Here is a 12,451-nt window from a genome sequence, read left to right on the forward strand (position 1 = left end):
GATCTTAAGGATGGCTCAATGCGTGGAAGTGACGATATTATTGCCCCACCAAGGATTGTGTACACCTTCAAGGCTTCAATGCCGTCGTCTTACACGTTCCCTGGAGCTGGTTGGTAGTTGAGGAGCGCATTGAGTTCGTCGCGCTCGTAATGGTAGCGCGTACGACGGTGGAGAAACGGGATGTTGACTCGTGACGTTCGACGTTCTCCCATTTATTAAAGTTCAGGCGCCTGGCGCCTAACTACACGATCAGTGCCACAGGAGCTCACCTATTCACCACGTTTAACCATCATGACCTTCACTTGAGACCTCCCGAGCCTCCATGAACCCTCATATCGGGCACAAGAGGACTAGGATTATCTTGAGTTGCACCCTAAGGCCAGGATCATGACGACCTCGCTATACGTTTTGCTTGAAGACACGGGCAGTCGCGAAGTTGGGTGTGTTGTATTAGGGGGGTTCATGGCAAGTATGTACCCTATTACTATTAGTACTTTCTATAGTATTCTATATTCTATTTACAAGTGCGACCATAATTTTGCTCACCGCCTTGATATTTTTGTGATTTCTTTGATGACACTTTCCATCCCATCTCCGGAATCCGTACCCCAGTACTCCTTCTCGTGTTTACTCAATCGACCAAGGACATAGTCAGCGACGTCGCCGTCTCCCCGCCCGATTCCCACTCTGAAGCGATGAAAACCTTGCTCCCCACCTAGTGCCGCGATGATGCTTTTGACGCCGTTGTGCCCATTCGCGGAGCCGCCTAACCGAGGGGCTAGAACACATGGGCGGTGGGAGAGGGAGTCGTGGATGACAATCAAGGAGGAAGGAGAGTTGGGTATGATTTTACGGAAAGTAGTGGCTATTGACGGTCCGGAGATGTTCATGAAGGACTCTAAACGGGATAATTACAGCTACTGATCCCCGGCTCGATACGATGGAAGACGTACTTGATTTGTACAGTGTCAGTGATACGGGGGAATCACCCAACATGACGTCTTGTGTGCCGATGTACCCTCCCGATGCAGATTTCAGCGGTATCCCGAGCCTTGACGCCAGGGTATCAACAATTATATGACCAAGGCTAGTCCGCAGCGTCAGCATCTTGCTACGCGAGGAATGGAGACCATGCTGACTACCTGTGGCGAGTAAGAGGGTGCGTTATATTTCCTAGACCCGCGACCATGAGCTTCGGCATAGCAACAACCATTTGCGGGGATGGGCGTTATTATTTTTTCGAGGGAGAGACCGAGTTCCAGCCGCGACTTGTTGTTTTCGGGACGGGGAGCTCAGCGGCGGTTCTTTTTGTAGTCAAATCTTGAGCGTTCCGAATGGCGGTGCAAAGCGGGTTTGTCAGGTGTACAGTCAGAAGTGACTGAGTAGGTGAGTCAATTTTTTTCGGATGCTCGAAGTACGGGGTATCGGTCATTGGTATCGGTGCGCTGAAGTCCTCATGATTCCTGCAGGTTTGAGCGGTCGAAACGGCGACGGCGAACAAGAGATTGAGGGGGTGAGGGTAATAAAGTAGTGTCCATAAAAGGCAACAACACCATGCGTGTTGTTTGGGCGTATTTGGCTACGACTATTATTCTCGAAGACAATGGACTTTGGGGGACAAAGAACCACGGATTTTCAAAGTCCATCAATTATAAGAAGAGTGGTTTGCAGGATGTCGCCTTCTTGCCCTCGGCGTACTTCGTTTCACGACCTAATACCCTTCTTTACGACGTCGCAGGTCGACCGCTGCAATGTCAAGCTTTCCCCGCTTCCCCTCACCACCGCCGACGTACGACGCTCCCTCAGCCCAATTCGCAGCAAGCTCATCCACGCTGCAACCATACCTAGCTCTCCCCCATCTCCTCTCCTTAACATGGCTCGCGTACCCGATCCTTTCTCTGCTCATGGTCGTGTTTCAGCTACAGCTCTCTCTGGCTTCATCGAAGGATGCAGTAGCCAGTGCCAAAGACGGTCTCCTGGCCAGCTGCAAGGCTGCGGAACGCGCAGCAACATCCACCGCTAGTATTCCTCGCTACATGGCATTGGCCACGAATGAACAATTTGTCGACGCAGTCAACGGAACACTGAGAGCCGCTCGCGCCACCTTGGTGCTAGCACTGACGATCATGGAGGTCGTGATAAATTTCATTATCGACATTTATCGATCGACTTTCCTATGCTTCCTCGAGCTGATCGTTCGAGGTGTTCTCTCGATCCTCATTTCCGCAGTCCAAGAGGTGTGTGCAGCGTTTGTTATCGCGGAATCGCGCACTGATCATTTTGCAGTTCAGCAATCTCGTTTCGGCCGCGGCCAATGGCATCAGCTCAACTTTGCAAAGCCAAATTCAGAACGCAAATTCTGTTATCCGAACGGCCATCGATGCAATCAATAAAGTTAACCCATTCGACGACATTAGCGTTCCGCAGATACCCATTCCGGACCTTTCTGCCTTGCAGAATGTCCAGCTACCCACGGACTTCCAAGACGCGCTCACCAAGCTCAACTCATCGTTGCCTACCGTTGCTGAACTCAAGGACAAGGTCGAAGATGTGTACGTGCCCAAATACTTTCCTTTTAGTTCCACAACTAATCCCCCGTAGTGTCAATCTGCCCTTCGAACTGCTGAAGAAGGATATCAACGACACTTTTGCGGCTATCTCATTCAACTCCTCGACAATGCCTGTTCCCCAGCAGAACACTGTCAACTTTTGCTCTGACCTTGACCTTACCATCGTGGATGATCTTGGCCGCGACCTCATTCGCATCGCCAAAATTGGAACAATCGTGTTAATCTTGTTGGCCCTCCTCTTGATTGGCCTCAACTGCCTCCTCGAGTGGTTCAAATGGGTTAGCATGAAGCGCCATCTGGAATATACACGCCAGGCCTGGGTGTCGGATCCGACCTTGTATCACTCTGGGCCACCCGCCGTTACCTCTAACGGTGCCCCGAACGTCACGCTTTCCGACCACAATCTGCTCATGCTCCAGTCCAACATGGCCCACCCCCTCCTGACTCGTATCACCAACAATTTGGCAGCGCGGCTTCGTCTCTCGCAAGTTCAGCACACGCATCTGCAATGGTTCTTCCACTACATCTTCCACCCGCCTGCCCTTGCGTGTCTGCTCATCGGCTTCATCGGCCTGATGTCCATCCAGATTCAGCTCATCGCGATCGGCGCAATCGAGACAAAGTACCAAAACGCAGCCGCAGACACGACTTCGGATTTCACGAACACGATCGCCACTTCAATCAGCGATAGCATGCACGCTCAATCCGCTGCGTATGCCGCTGACGTCAATCTCCGCGTCGATGGCATCCAAACTACTATCAACGATGGCATGTTCGGTTGGGTCAATGTCACTACTACAGAGCTGAACACAACGATCGTGAATTTCTATGCCGGCGTCCAGGACGTAGTGCAAACTGTCTTCAATGGCACTATCCTCGAGTCTCCCGCAAACGAATTCATCCGCTGCCTCATCGGAACCAAAGTCGATGCCATTGAGAGTGCCCTGACGTTCTTACACGATAATCTACGAGTCGATCTCCCTCGCATGAACGATTCGGCCTTGGTCCTTTCTCCTACCTCGGTAGACGAAGCTGCGAGACCCATTGCGCTTGCTGCCATTGGCGGAAGTGACGGTGCTAACGGCGACGACCGAGGCCTGTTTGGCAAAGTGATCGATTCATACGCCAACGGTCTCAGGAAGCAAAGGCTGATATTCGCTATATTCTTGATACTCTGGGGATTGGTCGTCCTCATGGCCCTCTGTGTCATTTTCTGGCATTCCTACGGCAAGGCTTTCGTTGAGCGAAGGGGCCGGGGGAGGTGGCAACGGGAACAAAGGAGCGGCTTCGAGGACATTGTTGTTCCTTTCCGGTCTAACGACGCTGGGAACGAAAAGGGATCTGGAGGGGTACAAGGGCAGTTGGCGCCTGGCAACCAGCTACCTGCCTTCACCCCCATTCCTTCTCCGCGCCCACCTGGCGTTTTCTCTCCGACTTTGCGCAGCAATAACTCTTCACCGCGCCCCGGGAACGTCAACAAGGAGAAAGACGCGGAGAAGAGCTGGGATAGCTTCTTCGAAGCGAAACAAGAATCCAAATTCTCCGGCATGATCTCCTCTTTCGCCTCACGCACTCGCGCGAGGACTATCAGCGCCCCGAAGAGGCTCATGGCCATTGGCAAGAAACCGGTTCCCGCTGAAGATCGCGACAACGCCGACGGCCCGTCGCTCTCTAACCGCATCCGAGGCATTCTTGCTCCTGCACCTCGTTCCCGAGCGCGTCCCAACTTGACGATCTCTGTCGACAGGGCTTCCTCCATCAGACCAGACGGCGTAGGCATCGACAGGGAAGATTCAGCACCCAAGTCAGCTTGGTCGGCCTCTCCTACCACGCCTTACGAGAAGAAGCCTCATGTCACTACGCCCTCCGCTGCTTCCGTCGCTATTCGACCTTCCTTGCCGTGGACGAGAAACATCGCGTCTCCTCCGCCATTGCCCCTTCGAGTCATGAATCCTTCGGTTCGTTCTAGTTCCAATGGTTCCATCGGAAGCCAACGAGAGGAAGATCGACCTCGGCACAACGCCAATGTTCCCTCAGATGTGACCGCCGCCTCTGTTCACGACTTGCTCTCAAATCGCGTGCAAACTCCCGGACTCGCCCCTCCTCTCCATTACGGATACGGGAACTCGGGCATCGACTCGCGTCACCCGCCTCTCCAGCCTCGCGGGCTGATGCCGCCTGTTGACAAGCACCGACGGTCGATGTCCGTTCCCGTGTCTGCCATCTCTGACGCTGACGGCGCGACCCCCGTAACGAAGATGCTCTCCACCACACATGCACGCAAGTCGTCGTCAGTCAACCCCTTCGAAGGCACGAATCCATTCGAAGGCGCTACGCCGAGCCCTGGTTCAGAGTCCGTGCAGAACCCCTTCGACCGCTCTCCTATGCCCAATGTAAATCCGTTTATGACGCCGTTTGACGACGAGCATCGCGTGAAGATCAATCACGCGAAGCCGATGGATATCCGTAAGAGTATCCCGACGAATCCTTTCGGCGCCATAGCGCTCTAGACGAATGACGGCCACGACCTCCCAATTCATCACGCCTTCCCATTTAATACCTCTCAAGGACTATTGTATCTATTACCCGTTATCGCTCTCTACCATACATAACATCGCAGCTCATACATCATGTATCCCTATCGGAGACACAGTGCTGCGCACCTCCCTCTTTGTAGCACAAACTTTATACATATACAACGATTTCTAATGTTAACGCTGATTCATTTGATGAAGCTTGAGCGTGCTCTTTCCCCATATTTATGGGAGTTTGTTAGAGCGCAGTCCAGACCTGTAGTTGACCTCGACCCTACCCATCTCCACGCACTTGTGAGCCCCTAAATCCGAATATGATCGTGTGAATAATGGCGAGGCGCGCAACTAGGATGGAGGCTGTATTCGAGAAGCGTCTGTGCTCAACTCTTCCCCAACCTTCACGTTCAGCATGAGTCAATATCCTGTTCCCCCTCCGTCGTACGGATCGACGCCCGCGAAGCCCAACTACCGTGACGATGTCAATGAGCCCCTTCTCGGTGGGCCCAGCGGTTCGGCTATCTATGACCAACCAGCGCCAGGGGACATCCCGGACGACTTTAAGGTGTGTTCAGTATTCCGTTAGGGCAACGCCATGGCTGATGTGCCCCGCCTATCAGTATGGGACGACCGTTTCTGAGAGTTCTCCAGAGATCCGCGCGGCGTTCGTGAGGAAGGTGTACACTATCCTCGGTGAGGCAATACCCTACACTGTCATTGCTGCGCATTGAACTAACGCCTCTGTGGGATTAGTTTGTCAGATCGTAAGTACTGTGTAACACACAAGCTGCCAACTCACTCAGTTACATTCAGCTGGCAACCACCATTGTAGGAGGCGTCATTTCTCAGTCGCCTTCCACGGTTCTATGGGTTCAGACGCAGTATGTCTCCGCCTCCATGGCGCTTCCGACCACCGACTTACATTCCGTAGTACTTGGTCCTTCTATGTTCCTCTCTTCGGTACAATCGTCAACCTCGGTCTCTTGTATTGGCAACGCCATACACACCCTTGGAATTTCGTGCTCCTGTCGACGTTCACGCTGATGGAGGCGTTTACCCTGGGCGTTGTTGTAGCGTTCTATGATAACACGATCGTGATGCAGGCGCTGTGAGTACAGAACGACGCTTGTCACTGCTCGGACCCTCCTGACACCACAACAGGCTCATAACCCTCGGCGTCTTCATTGGACTGACACTCTTCACCTTCCAATCCAAAGTACGTCCGTTTCCATCTATACTCAGATTATTACTCATGCGTTCCGCAGTATGATTTCTCCGGCATGGGTCCCTTCCTCTTCGGCGCCCTAATCGCTTTATGTACGTCAATTTATGTTTGCCTCGGTAGCCCCGTACTCATGTAGATTCCAGGTATGACTGGTTTCGTCGGGATGTTCTTCCAATGGAGCCGCACGACCGATCTGATCTTCGCCGCTGGTGGTTGTCTCCTCTTCAGCGGCTACATCGTCTACGACACATACACCATCAACAAGAGGCTCTCCCCCGACGAATTCATCATGGGCGCCATCAGCCTTTACTTGGAGTAAGTCATAATCTCGTGTGTCAATGATATAGCAGCCGAACTTACGCTATCCTTTCTAGCTTCATCAATTTGTGTAGGTTATCCTGTGTATGATTCATCGTGCTCTTCGGCTCACATATATTTCATAGTCCTCAATATCCTGCGTCTGCTCAACGATCTCCAAGACCGTTAAATTGCGATGAACGAATAGTGCACACGGCTCGGCGTGTCGCAGATATCGTCTTTATCTACGTCTTGTATCTCCTTATTGTGTTTAAGTAGTGATATGTTTGAGTAGTCACTAGTTATAATGGATCACTGCCTCACTACCATTGCAAGTGATAACTTTTCGGATTCACCTGCGAGATGCCGCTTCCCTAATGGAGTTCAGCGTGTCCAATACTCTTCGGCGCTTACCATCATATGTACTTGGCTTGAACCAGCAATGTCTGCAATTAGGAGAAGCCAGACGACACGGATAACGAGGCTTTCTTCACGCGCAAGTCCGTATCATGCATCAGTCACTCTCTTCGAGGCCAAGGATCCAGGAATCACCGCTGACGCAGCAAATAATGGCGAGGCTCCGACACGCTCCTCGACGCCTCGCCGACCGCGCGCGCGGCGCGTCAAAGTCGAGGAAGACATGGTAGACATTGAGGACATGGTCGCCATGAAACCCGAGGCCGACACAGACCCTCCCTCGTTAGCGGAATCGTCCAAAGTGAAGAAACCGAGGCGGTCGACTCAGCCCAAGTCGCCGCGGAAGCCTAAAGCAATCCAACAGTCCCTAGACAAACCCCACCCCGCACCCGAGAACTGGCGCGAGACTTACGACGCTATCAAAGAAATGCGGTCCAAGATTGTTGCGCCGGTGGACACTATGGGATGCGACCAGGCGCAGTACAAAGAGACAGAGCCGAAAGTATGCCCCTCTCCTCCGTTTCGTCTTACAAACCCGACTATTGATCAGCCTCTCATACTTCCAGAACAAGCGATTTGCCACTTTGGTATCTCTCATGCTATCTTCACAGACAAAAGACGAAGTAACCGACGCCGCTGTCTCGAATCTACGAGAAGCCCTTGGCGGATCATTGAGTGTAGACGGGCTCATCAATTCTGACGAGCAAGCAATATCAAACGCCATATGTAAAGTTGGCTTCTGGAGGCGCAAAACCCAGTACGTGCCTATGCAGCTACGACGATCTTCTGTTGAATGCATGCAGATATTTGAAACAGACTGCTCAGATGCTGAAAGATAATTTCGATTCGGACGTCCCGAAGACAGTTGACGAACTCTGTTCTTTGCCTGGCGTAGGTCCGAAAATGGCGTTTTTAACGTTGCATTCAGCCTGGAATTTGTAAGTGACCTTATACCCAAGTTGGTGTATCTGATAGATTTCGGTGTCCAGGAATGTGGGTATCGGTGTAGACGTCCACGTGCACCGCATAACGAATAGACTTGGGTGGCACAAACCGCCAACAAATACGCCTGAAGAAACACGGTCAGTAGCTCACAAGACGAACATATAAAGTCACTCTTGTAACTCGGCAACGCTAGTTTGAATTTACAATCGTGGCTGCCTACCGAGCTCCATCGAGAGATTAACCATATGCTTGTAGGTTTCGGACAGGTTCGCGTCTCCTTCCACCTATCCAGTGACTGGACCTAACGTGTGGCTCGCCAGGTTGTATGCCTCCCGGTCGGTCCGCGCTGTGGTGACTGTACCCTGCGCACCCAGCAGGCCTGTCCCAGCGCCCGTAATGTAGGTAGATAGACCCCAAATACGACTGAGGTATCCCACGCTTAGCAATGGCTAGGTCCAAGGGTGTATAGGGAGAATCGACTGGGTATCATAACATCACTAATGTGCATCTATTCCAAAAAATCCCTCCGCCGCTGCAACAAACTCTTCACCGGCCCGACGCTCCTCCTACCACCCCTTCCACCCCGACGCCGGCCCCTTGAGCAGGCGGAGTCGGGCTGGTGCTCTCGCCAGAGGAGGTCGCAGTTCCGGAGGCAGATGCCGATTCCGTTTCCGTTTCCGTTGTTGACTTCCATCCCAGTTTGTCCTCCAAAGCTTCAGCAAGTTTCAGGGCGTTGGCAGGCGGAGTCGCGCTGGCACTATCAGAAGAGGTCGCAGTGCCGGAAGCAGATGTCGGTTCTGACGACGACGCCTTTCCTGCCAGCTTTTCCTCTGCAGCCTTGGCGACTTGTTGAGCGGGGTTACCTGCCGGAGTCGTGCTGGCGGCCGCAGAAGAAGAAGACGTGACCGTTGTGGATGAAGACTCAGACGATTGAGATGGTTTAACATTATTCGCCACTCCCTTGACGTTATCGAGGGGGTTACTTGCGGAGGGAGTAGCGCTCTGTGTCGTGGTGGTAGTCTCCGTCGTTGTCGTTATAGAAGACGATCCAGACGATGAGGCTGTTGCCGTATTAATCGGGGAGGTTACCGCCGCCGCAGGGTTCCCTATGGCTGGCGCCTGTCTTTTGCGGGAGACATCACCGCTGGGAGGGGCTGAGTCGCCAGGTGCATCGGTTCCAGAGTTGGGTTGCCCTCCGGCGTAGTCGTTGTTGTGGATCTGCCGCGAGTTGACACCATCAAGGCCTCGTGCGAGTCTTCCGCTTGCTCCAGGGTGGGCCAATGCGGAGACAGTAGAGCCCCAGTTGAGAAGCGCGACAGTGGAAATGAGGATACAGGTGCGCATTTTGATGTCAGGTGTAGTAGTCGTGTGGTGCTAAGTAGGTTGTGTGGATAGTGCGGGAACTGTGTGCGAGGCGGCTTTGAGCAAGTGGGTGGTTCGAGATCAAGAGACGTCTGGGGCATCTCATCCGAGGGTCCCCCTTCTTATACCGTCCTCCCAGTCGCTTTCCCAGGCTTCTTCACGGGTGTAGCCGCTCCCAATGACGCGCCTGGACGAGGCTCGCCTCCCTTATGAGGCAAGATGCTTTCTTTCTATAGACACACCGATCAAGCAATGAAGTCATCCTTACTTGCCGGCTCGCGGCTCGAAGTCTATATGAGGCAACCCTCCTTCCCAATATAGAAATCGCCGACCTATGGTATGCGTTGTACACAACACGGGAGGCGCACGGACCACAGTTGCTATATAGAGCTGTACCCGCTTCGTGAATCGTACTACGCATACAGGCTTCTCGTTCCAAGCTTAGCGTTGTGTTTCGGAGGAATAGGCCGAACTCTCTGAACCAGCAGCGACTTAGTAGCCGTCGCGCGATAACAGAAATGAGGATACAGGTCCGCATTGTGATGATGTTGGGCAGGTTGTGGTGATAAAGGGAGAACTTTGAGAGGCAGTTCGAGTTCAATGAGCGTCTAGCGCGTTTCTGTTCGTCTTCCATATGAGGCAATATACTTTCCCAATACGGAAATGGTTGAAGACGCCTCCCCCAAGTGACGAAGCCTTATAATACACGAGGCTAAGATCTGATGCACGGGCCAATGTGCTGATGCGAGTAGAGTCTCACTGGCCCTCATGTTCCTCTTCGTGTTAGCGCTGAGCCTCCTCGTTGCCGCAAAATGCAACCAACTCAGCGTCAGGAAGGAATGCCGCAACCTTTCTCAACCAGAGCGCAGAGACTGGATTACCGCCGTCAAGGTGTGTTCCGACTCTATGTCTATCAAAATTTTCAATGACGGACAGTAGTGTCTAGCGGGCTTGCCCCACTCACCGGCACTGACTCCGACTATCATGCCTGACGATATCGTGCCAGTCGCCGATACAACGTCTTCCTACTATGATGGTATTTTCCCATTCTAAATATTTAGGATTCATCTTGGACCCACGACGCGAGTAGACATAGTCTATCTGTACATGGATCTGAACCACAAGGAAAGTAGAGCGCAATTTCATTGAACGCGCCACTGATATACCAATGACATAAACTATACAGATTCATGGGACTGGCCTATTTCTGCCGTGGCACCGTTGGTATATCCATAGCCCCAAAACTGCGCTCCAGGCGGAGTGTGGCTTCAACGGCACGGCGCCTTACTGGGACTGGACGCAAGGTACGTGTTCAAGCTACGGCGGTGTCTGAGCTGCACCTGGAGCCTGCTGAGTCTAGATGCCCCGGACTTCCTCCACGCCACAATATTCAACGAAGGGTACGAGCTGGGAGGATGGGGCGACCCATCGAAGGACTTCAAAGTTACCGACGGGGCCTTCTCAGCTGATTCGCTTTTCAGACCGTCATATCCGTATCCCCATACTTTGCGCCGGCGGTTTAATCTATTCCCATATTCGACTTCTGTTGTCTTGGGCGTCCCTATCGACCCCCACCTCCCGATAAATAATACCTTTACAGCTTCGGAAGTACGAAAGCTGACGACCGGGTTCGAAGGCGATTATAAGGGGTTCTAGACGTACTTTGAGGCAATTCAGGTGAGTACTGTCCTTGGAGGGGAAAATCGGATGATTGAGGCCTTTTCAGGGAGCTCACGCATCTGTTCATCTAATTGTAAATGGGTAAGATCATATATCATGTCCCGATGTATGATGCATATAGTTTGACACTGCCCGAAGGGATCTGCTAGGAGCGTGCCCCGGAAACGCGCCTCCTGATTGTAAAGGTGGACCGACCTTTTCTGCCAAAGGTAAGTACCTAACTACCTCTGAGGCATTTTTATTTAACCAATCTGGCATCTCTCCCCAGACCCTCTGTTCTGGCTTCACCACGGGGTTCGTTCTCAAACAATCCACCTGAATTGAGATCACAAATGGAAGTAGATGATAGATAAAGTCTGGCACGACTGGCAGCACTACTCAAAAGCCAGTACTCGGGCATTTGAAGGCGGTTCCGTGCAGCGCCTGGACAATATCACGAAATGGCCTACGGGTAGCGCTCCGTGGATGAATGTTCGTGATCTTTCTGTATGTGTATCACGCTGTGTGGCTAACTTTGCTCGATGCGAAGCTCCAATCCGTCATGCCTGGCGATGGCTTATTCCAGGAGGCCACCGTATTGGACGTGATTGATACGGAAGATGGGATACTCTGTTATACCATACGAGTGGTTGAGGCTGGCACTGGAAGACTTCGACACGTTCGTTCGTAGACCTTGATGTCAGTCTGACATATACACATCTCCTTTGACCTATCTCATTTCCTGAACTATATAATGTGTGGTTTATCTAGGCTGAATGTCTTCGCAACAATCTTGTCCCGATGAGCGTCAAATCAACCCCCAGAGATAGGCGCAGCAGATATGCCTCATATGTGAATTCGATGGCTCAGTGGTGTTTTGTTACAGGCAGCGTTTCGAAATAATCGGATTATTTCTATGACTATTTTAAAGACACCTCCACTGCGACTTCAGCGAGCCTGTTTGGGATCATCTTTGACCTTCTTTGCCCCCAAGTCGAGAACAAGGTCAGTTTCCATCCTAACCTCTTCTATGTATTTACTAAGATTGTCGTTGGCTTCGTTCTTGCCGGGCGTCTCAGAAGGAGAAGAGGGCAAGGTGGGAGGCGACTGCTCGAGTTCAAGAGGCGTCTGTGTTCCGTGAGCTCCTCCTACAGTTTTCCCAGGCTTCTGCACTCGAACGCCTTCCATATGAGGCAATACACTTGCCCAATGCCCAATATGGAAATACCCGACAAGTGAGCTCAAATGATCCTCCAAGATGTTCTGAACAGTAAGTCTGAGATTATTGGGCATAGGACTAGTAGCCTTCTCATTGCGAACTCACTATCATGAGCCTGACATCCAAATAAATTGGTTCTCTCATGCAAATACTTATGAAAGGAAGATTACAAACATCCATCTGTATGTTACTGTCCGCTGTATTACGAGGAGCCCCAGCCCTCGGG

The 12,451-nt window shown here is 52.1% G+C and overlaps 7 protein-coding genes across 7 annotated transcripts; 4 read left to right on the forward strand and 3 right to left on the reverse strand.

Moving 5' to 3' along the window:
* Window positions 1–542: 542 nt before the first annotated feature.
* On the reverse strand, window positions 543–1,213 carry PC9H_007308 (uncharacterized protein; the record flags this gene model as incomplete). Its single annotated transcript, XM_036776841.1, has 3 exons — window positions 543–898; window positions 954–1,087; window positions 1,143–1,213. 3 exons carry the CDS (start codon window positions 1,211–1,213, stop codon window positions 543–545), a joined length of 561 nt encoding a protein of 186 aa, XP_036630461.1.
* A 538-nt stretch (window positions 1,214–1,751) lies between these two features.
* On the forward strand, window positions 1,752–5,080 carry PRM1 (plasma membrane fusion protein prm1; the record flags this gene model as incomplete). Its single annotated transcript, XM_036776842.1, has 3 exons — window positions 1,752–2,237; window positions 2,287–2,552; window positions 2,602–5,080. The coding sequence occupies 3 exons, from the start codon at window positions 1,752–1,754 to the stop codon at window positions 5,078–5,080; spliced, it is 3,231 nt and encodes a 1,076-aa protein (XP_036630462.1).
* A 433-nt stretch (window positions 5,081–5,513) lies between these two features.
* On the forward strand, window positions 5,514–6,813 carry PC9H_007310 (uncharacterized protein; the record flags this gene model as incomplete). The annotated part of the gene is made up of 10 exons (XM_036776843.1): window positions 5,514–5,666; window positions 5,722–5,794; window positions 5,855–5,865; window positions 5,915–5,982; window positions 6,033–6,209; window positions 6,263–6,317; window positions 6,367–6,418; window positions 6,470–6,641; window positions 6,701–6,714; window positions 6,770–6,813. The coding sequence occupies 10 exons, from the start codon at window positions 5,514–5,516 to the stop codon at window positions 6,811–6,813; spliced, it is 819 nt and encodes a 272-aa protein (XP_036630463.1).
* Window positions 6,814–7,065: 252 nt separating this feature from the next.
* NTG2 (DNA N-glycosylase and apurinic/apyrimidinic (AP) lyase) lies at window positions 7,066–8,395 on the forward strand (the record flags this gene model as incomplete). Its single annotated transcript, XM_036776844.1, has 6 exons — window positions 7,066–7,542; window positions 7,607–7,797; window positions 7,844–7,978; window positions 8,030–8,122; window positions 8,179–8,251; window positions 8,306–8,395. The coding sequence occupies 6 exons, from the start codon at window positions 7,066–7,068 to the stop codon at window positions 8,393–8,395; spliced, it is 1,059 nt and encodes a 352-aa protein (XP_036630464.1).
* A 136-nt stretch (window positions 8,396–8,531) lies between these two features.
* On the reverse strand, window positions 8,532–9,329 carry PC9H_007312 (uncharacterized protein; the record flags this gene model as incomplete). The annotated part of the gene is made up of 1 exon (XM_036776845.1): window positions 8,532–9,329. The coding sequence occupies one exon, from the start codon at window positions 9,327–9,329 to the stop codon at window positions 8,532–8,534; it is 798 nt and encodes a 265-aa protein (XP_036630465.1).
* Window positions 9,330–10,115: 786 nt separating this feature from the next.
* Window positions 10,116–11,697, forward strand: PC9H_007313 (uncharacterized protein; the record flags this gene model as incomplete). The annotated part of the gene is made up of 9 exons (XM_036776846.1): window positions 10,116–10,238; window positions 10,534–10,651; window positions 10,708–10,955; window positions 11,004–11,024; window positions 11,074–11,108; window positions 11,166–11,236; window positions 11,296–11,321; window positions 11,370–11,498; window positions 11,557–11,697. The coding sequence occupies 9 exons, from the start codon at window positions 10,116–10,118 to the stop codon at window positions 11,695–11,697; spliced, it is 912 nt and encodes a 303-aa protein (XP_036630466.1).
* Window positions 11,698–11,954: 257 nt separating this feature from the next.
* PC9H_007314 (uncharacterized protein) lies at window positions 11,955–12,299 on the reverse strand (the record flags this gene model as incomplete). Its single annotated transcript, XM_036776847.1, has 1 exon — window positions 11,955–12,299. The coding sequence occupies one exon, from the start codon at window positions 12,297–12,299 to the stop codon at window positions 11,955–11,957; it is 345 nt and encodes a 114-aa protein (XP_036630467.1).
* Window positions 12,300–12,451: the final 152 nt, after the last annotated feature.

Source organism: Pleurotus ostreatus (assembly GCF_014466165.1).
Source record: "Pleurotus ostreatus strain PC9 chromosome Unknown scaffold_5, whole genome shotgun sequence".
Lineage (NCBI taxonomy): Eukaryota > Fungi > Basidiomycota > Agaricomycetes > Agaricales > Pleurotaceae > Pleurotus > Pleurotus ostreatus.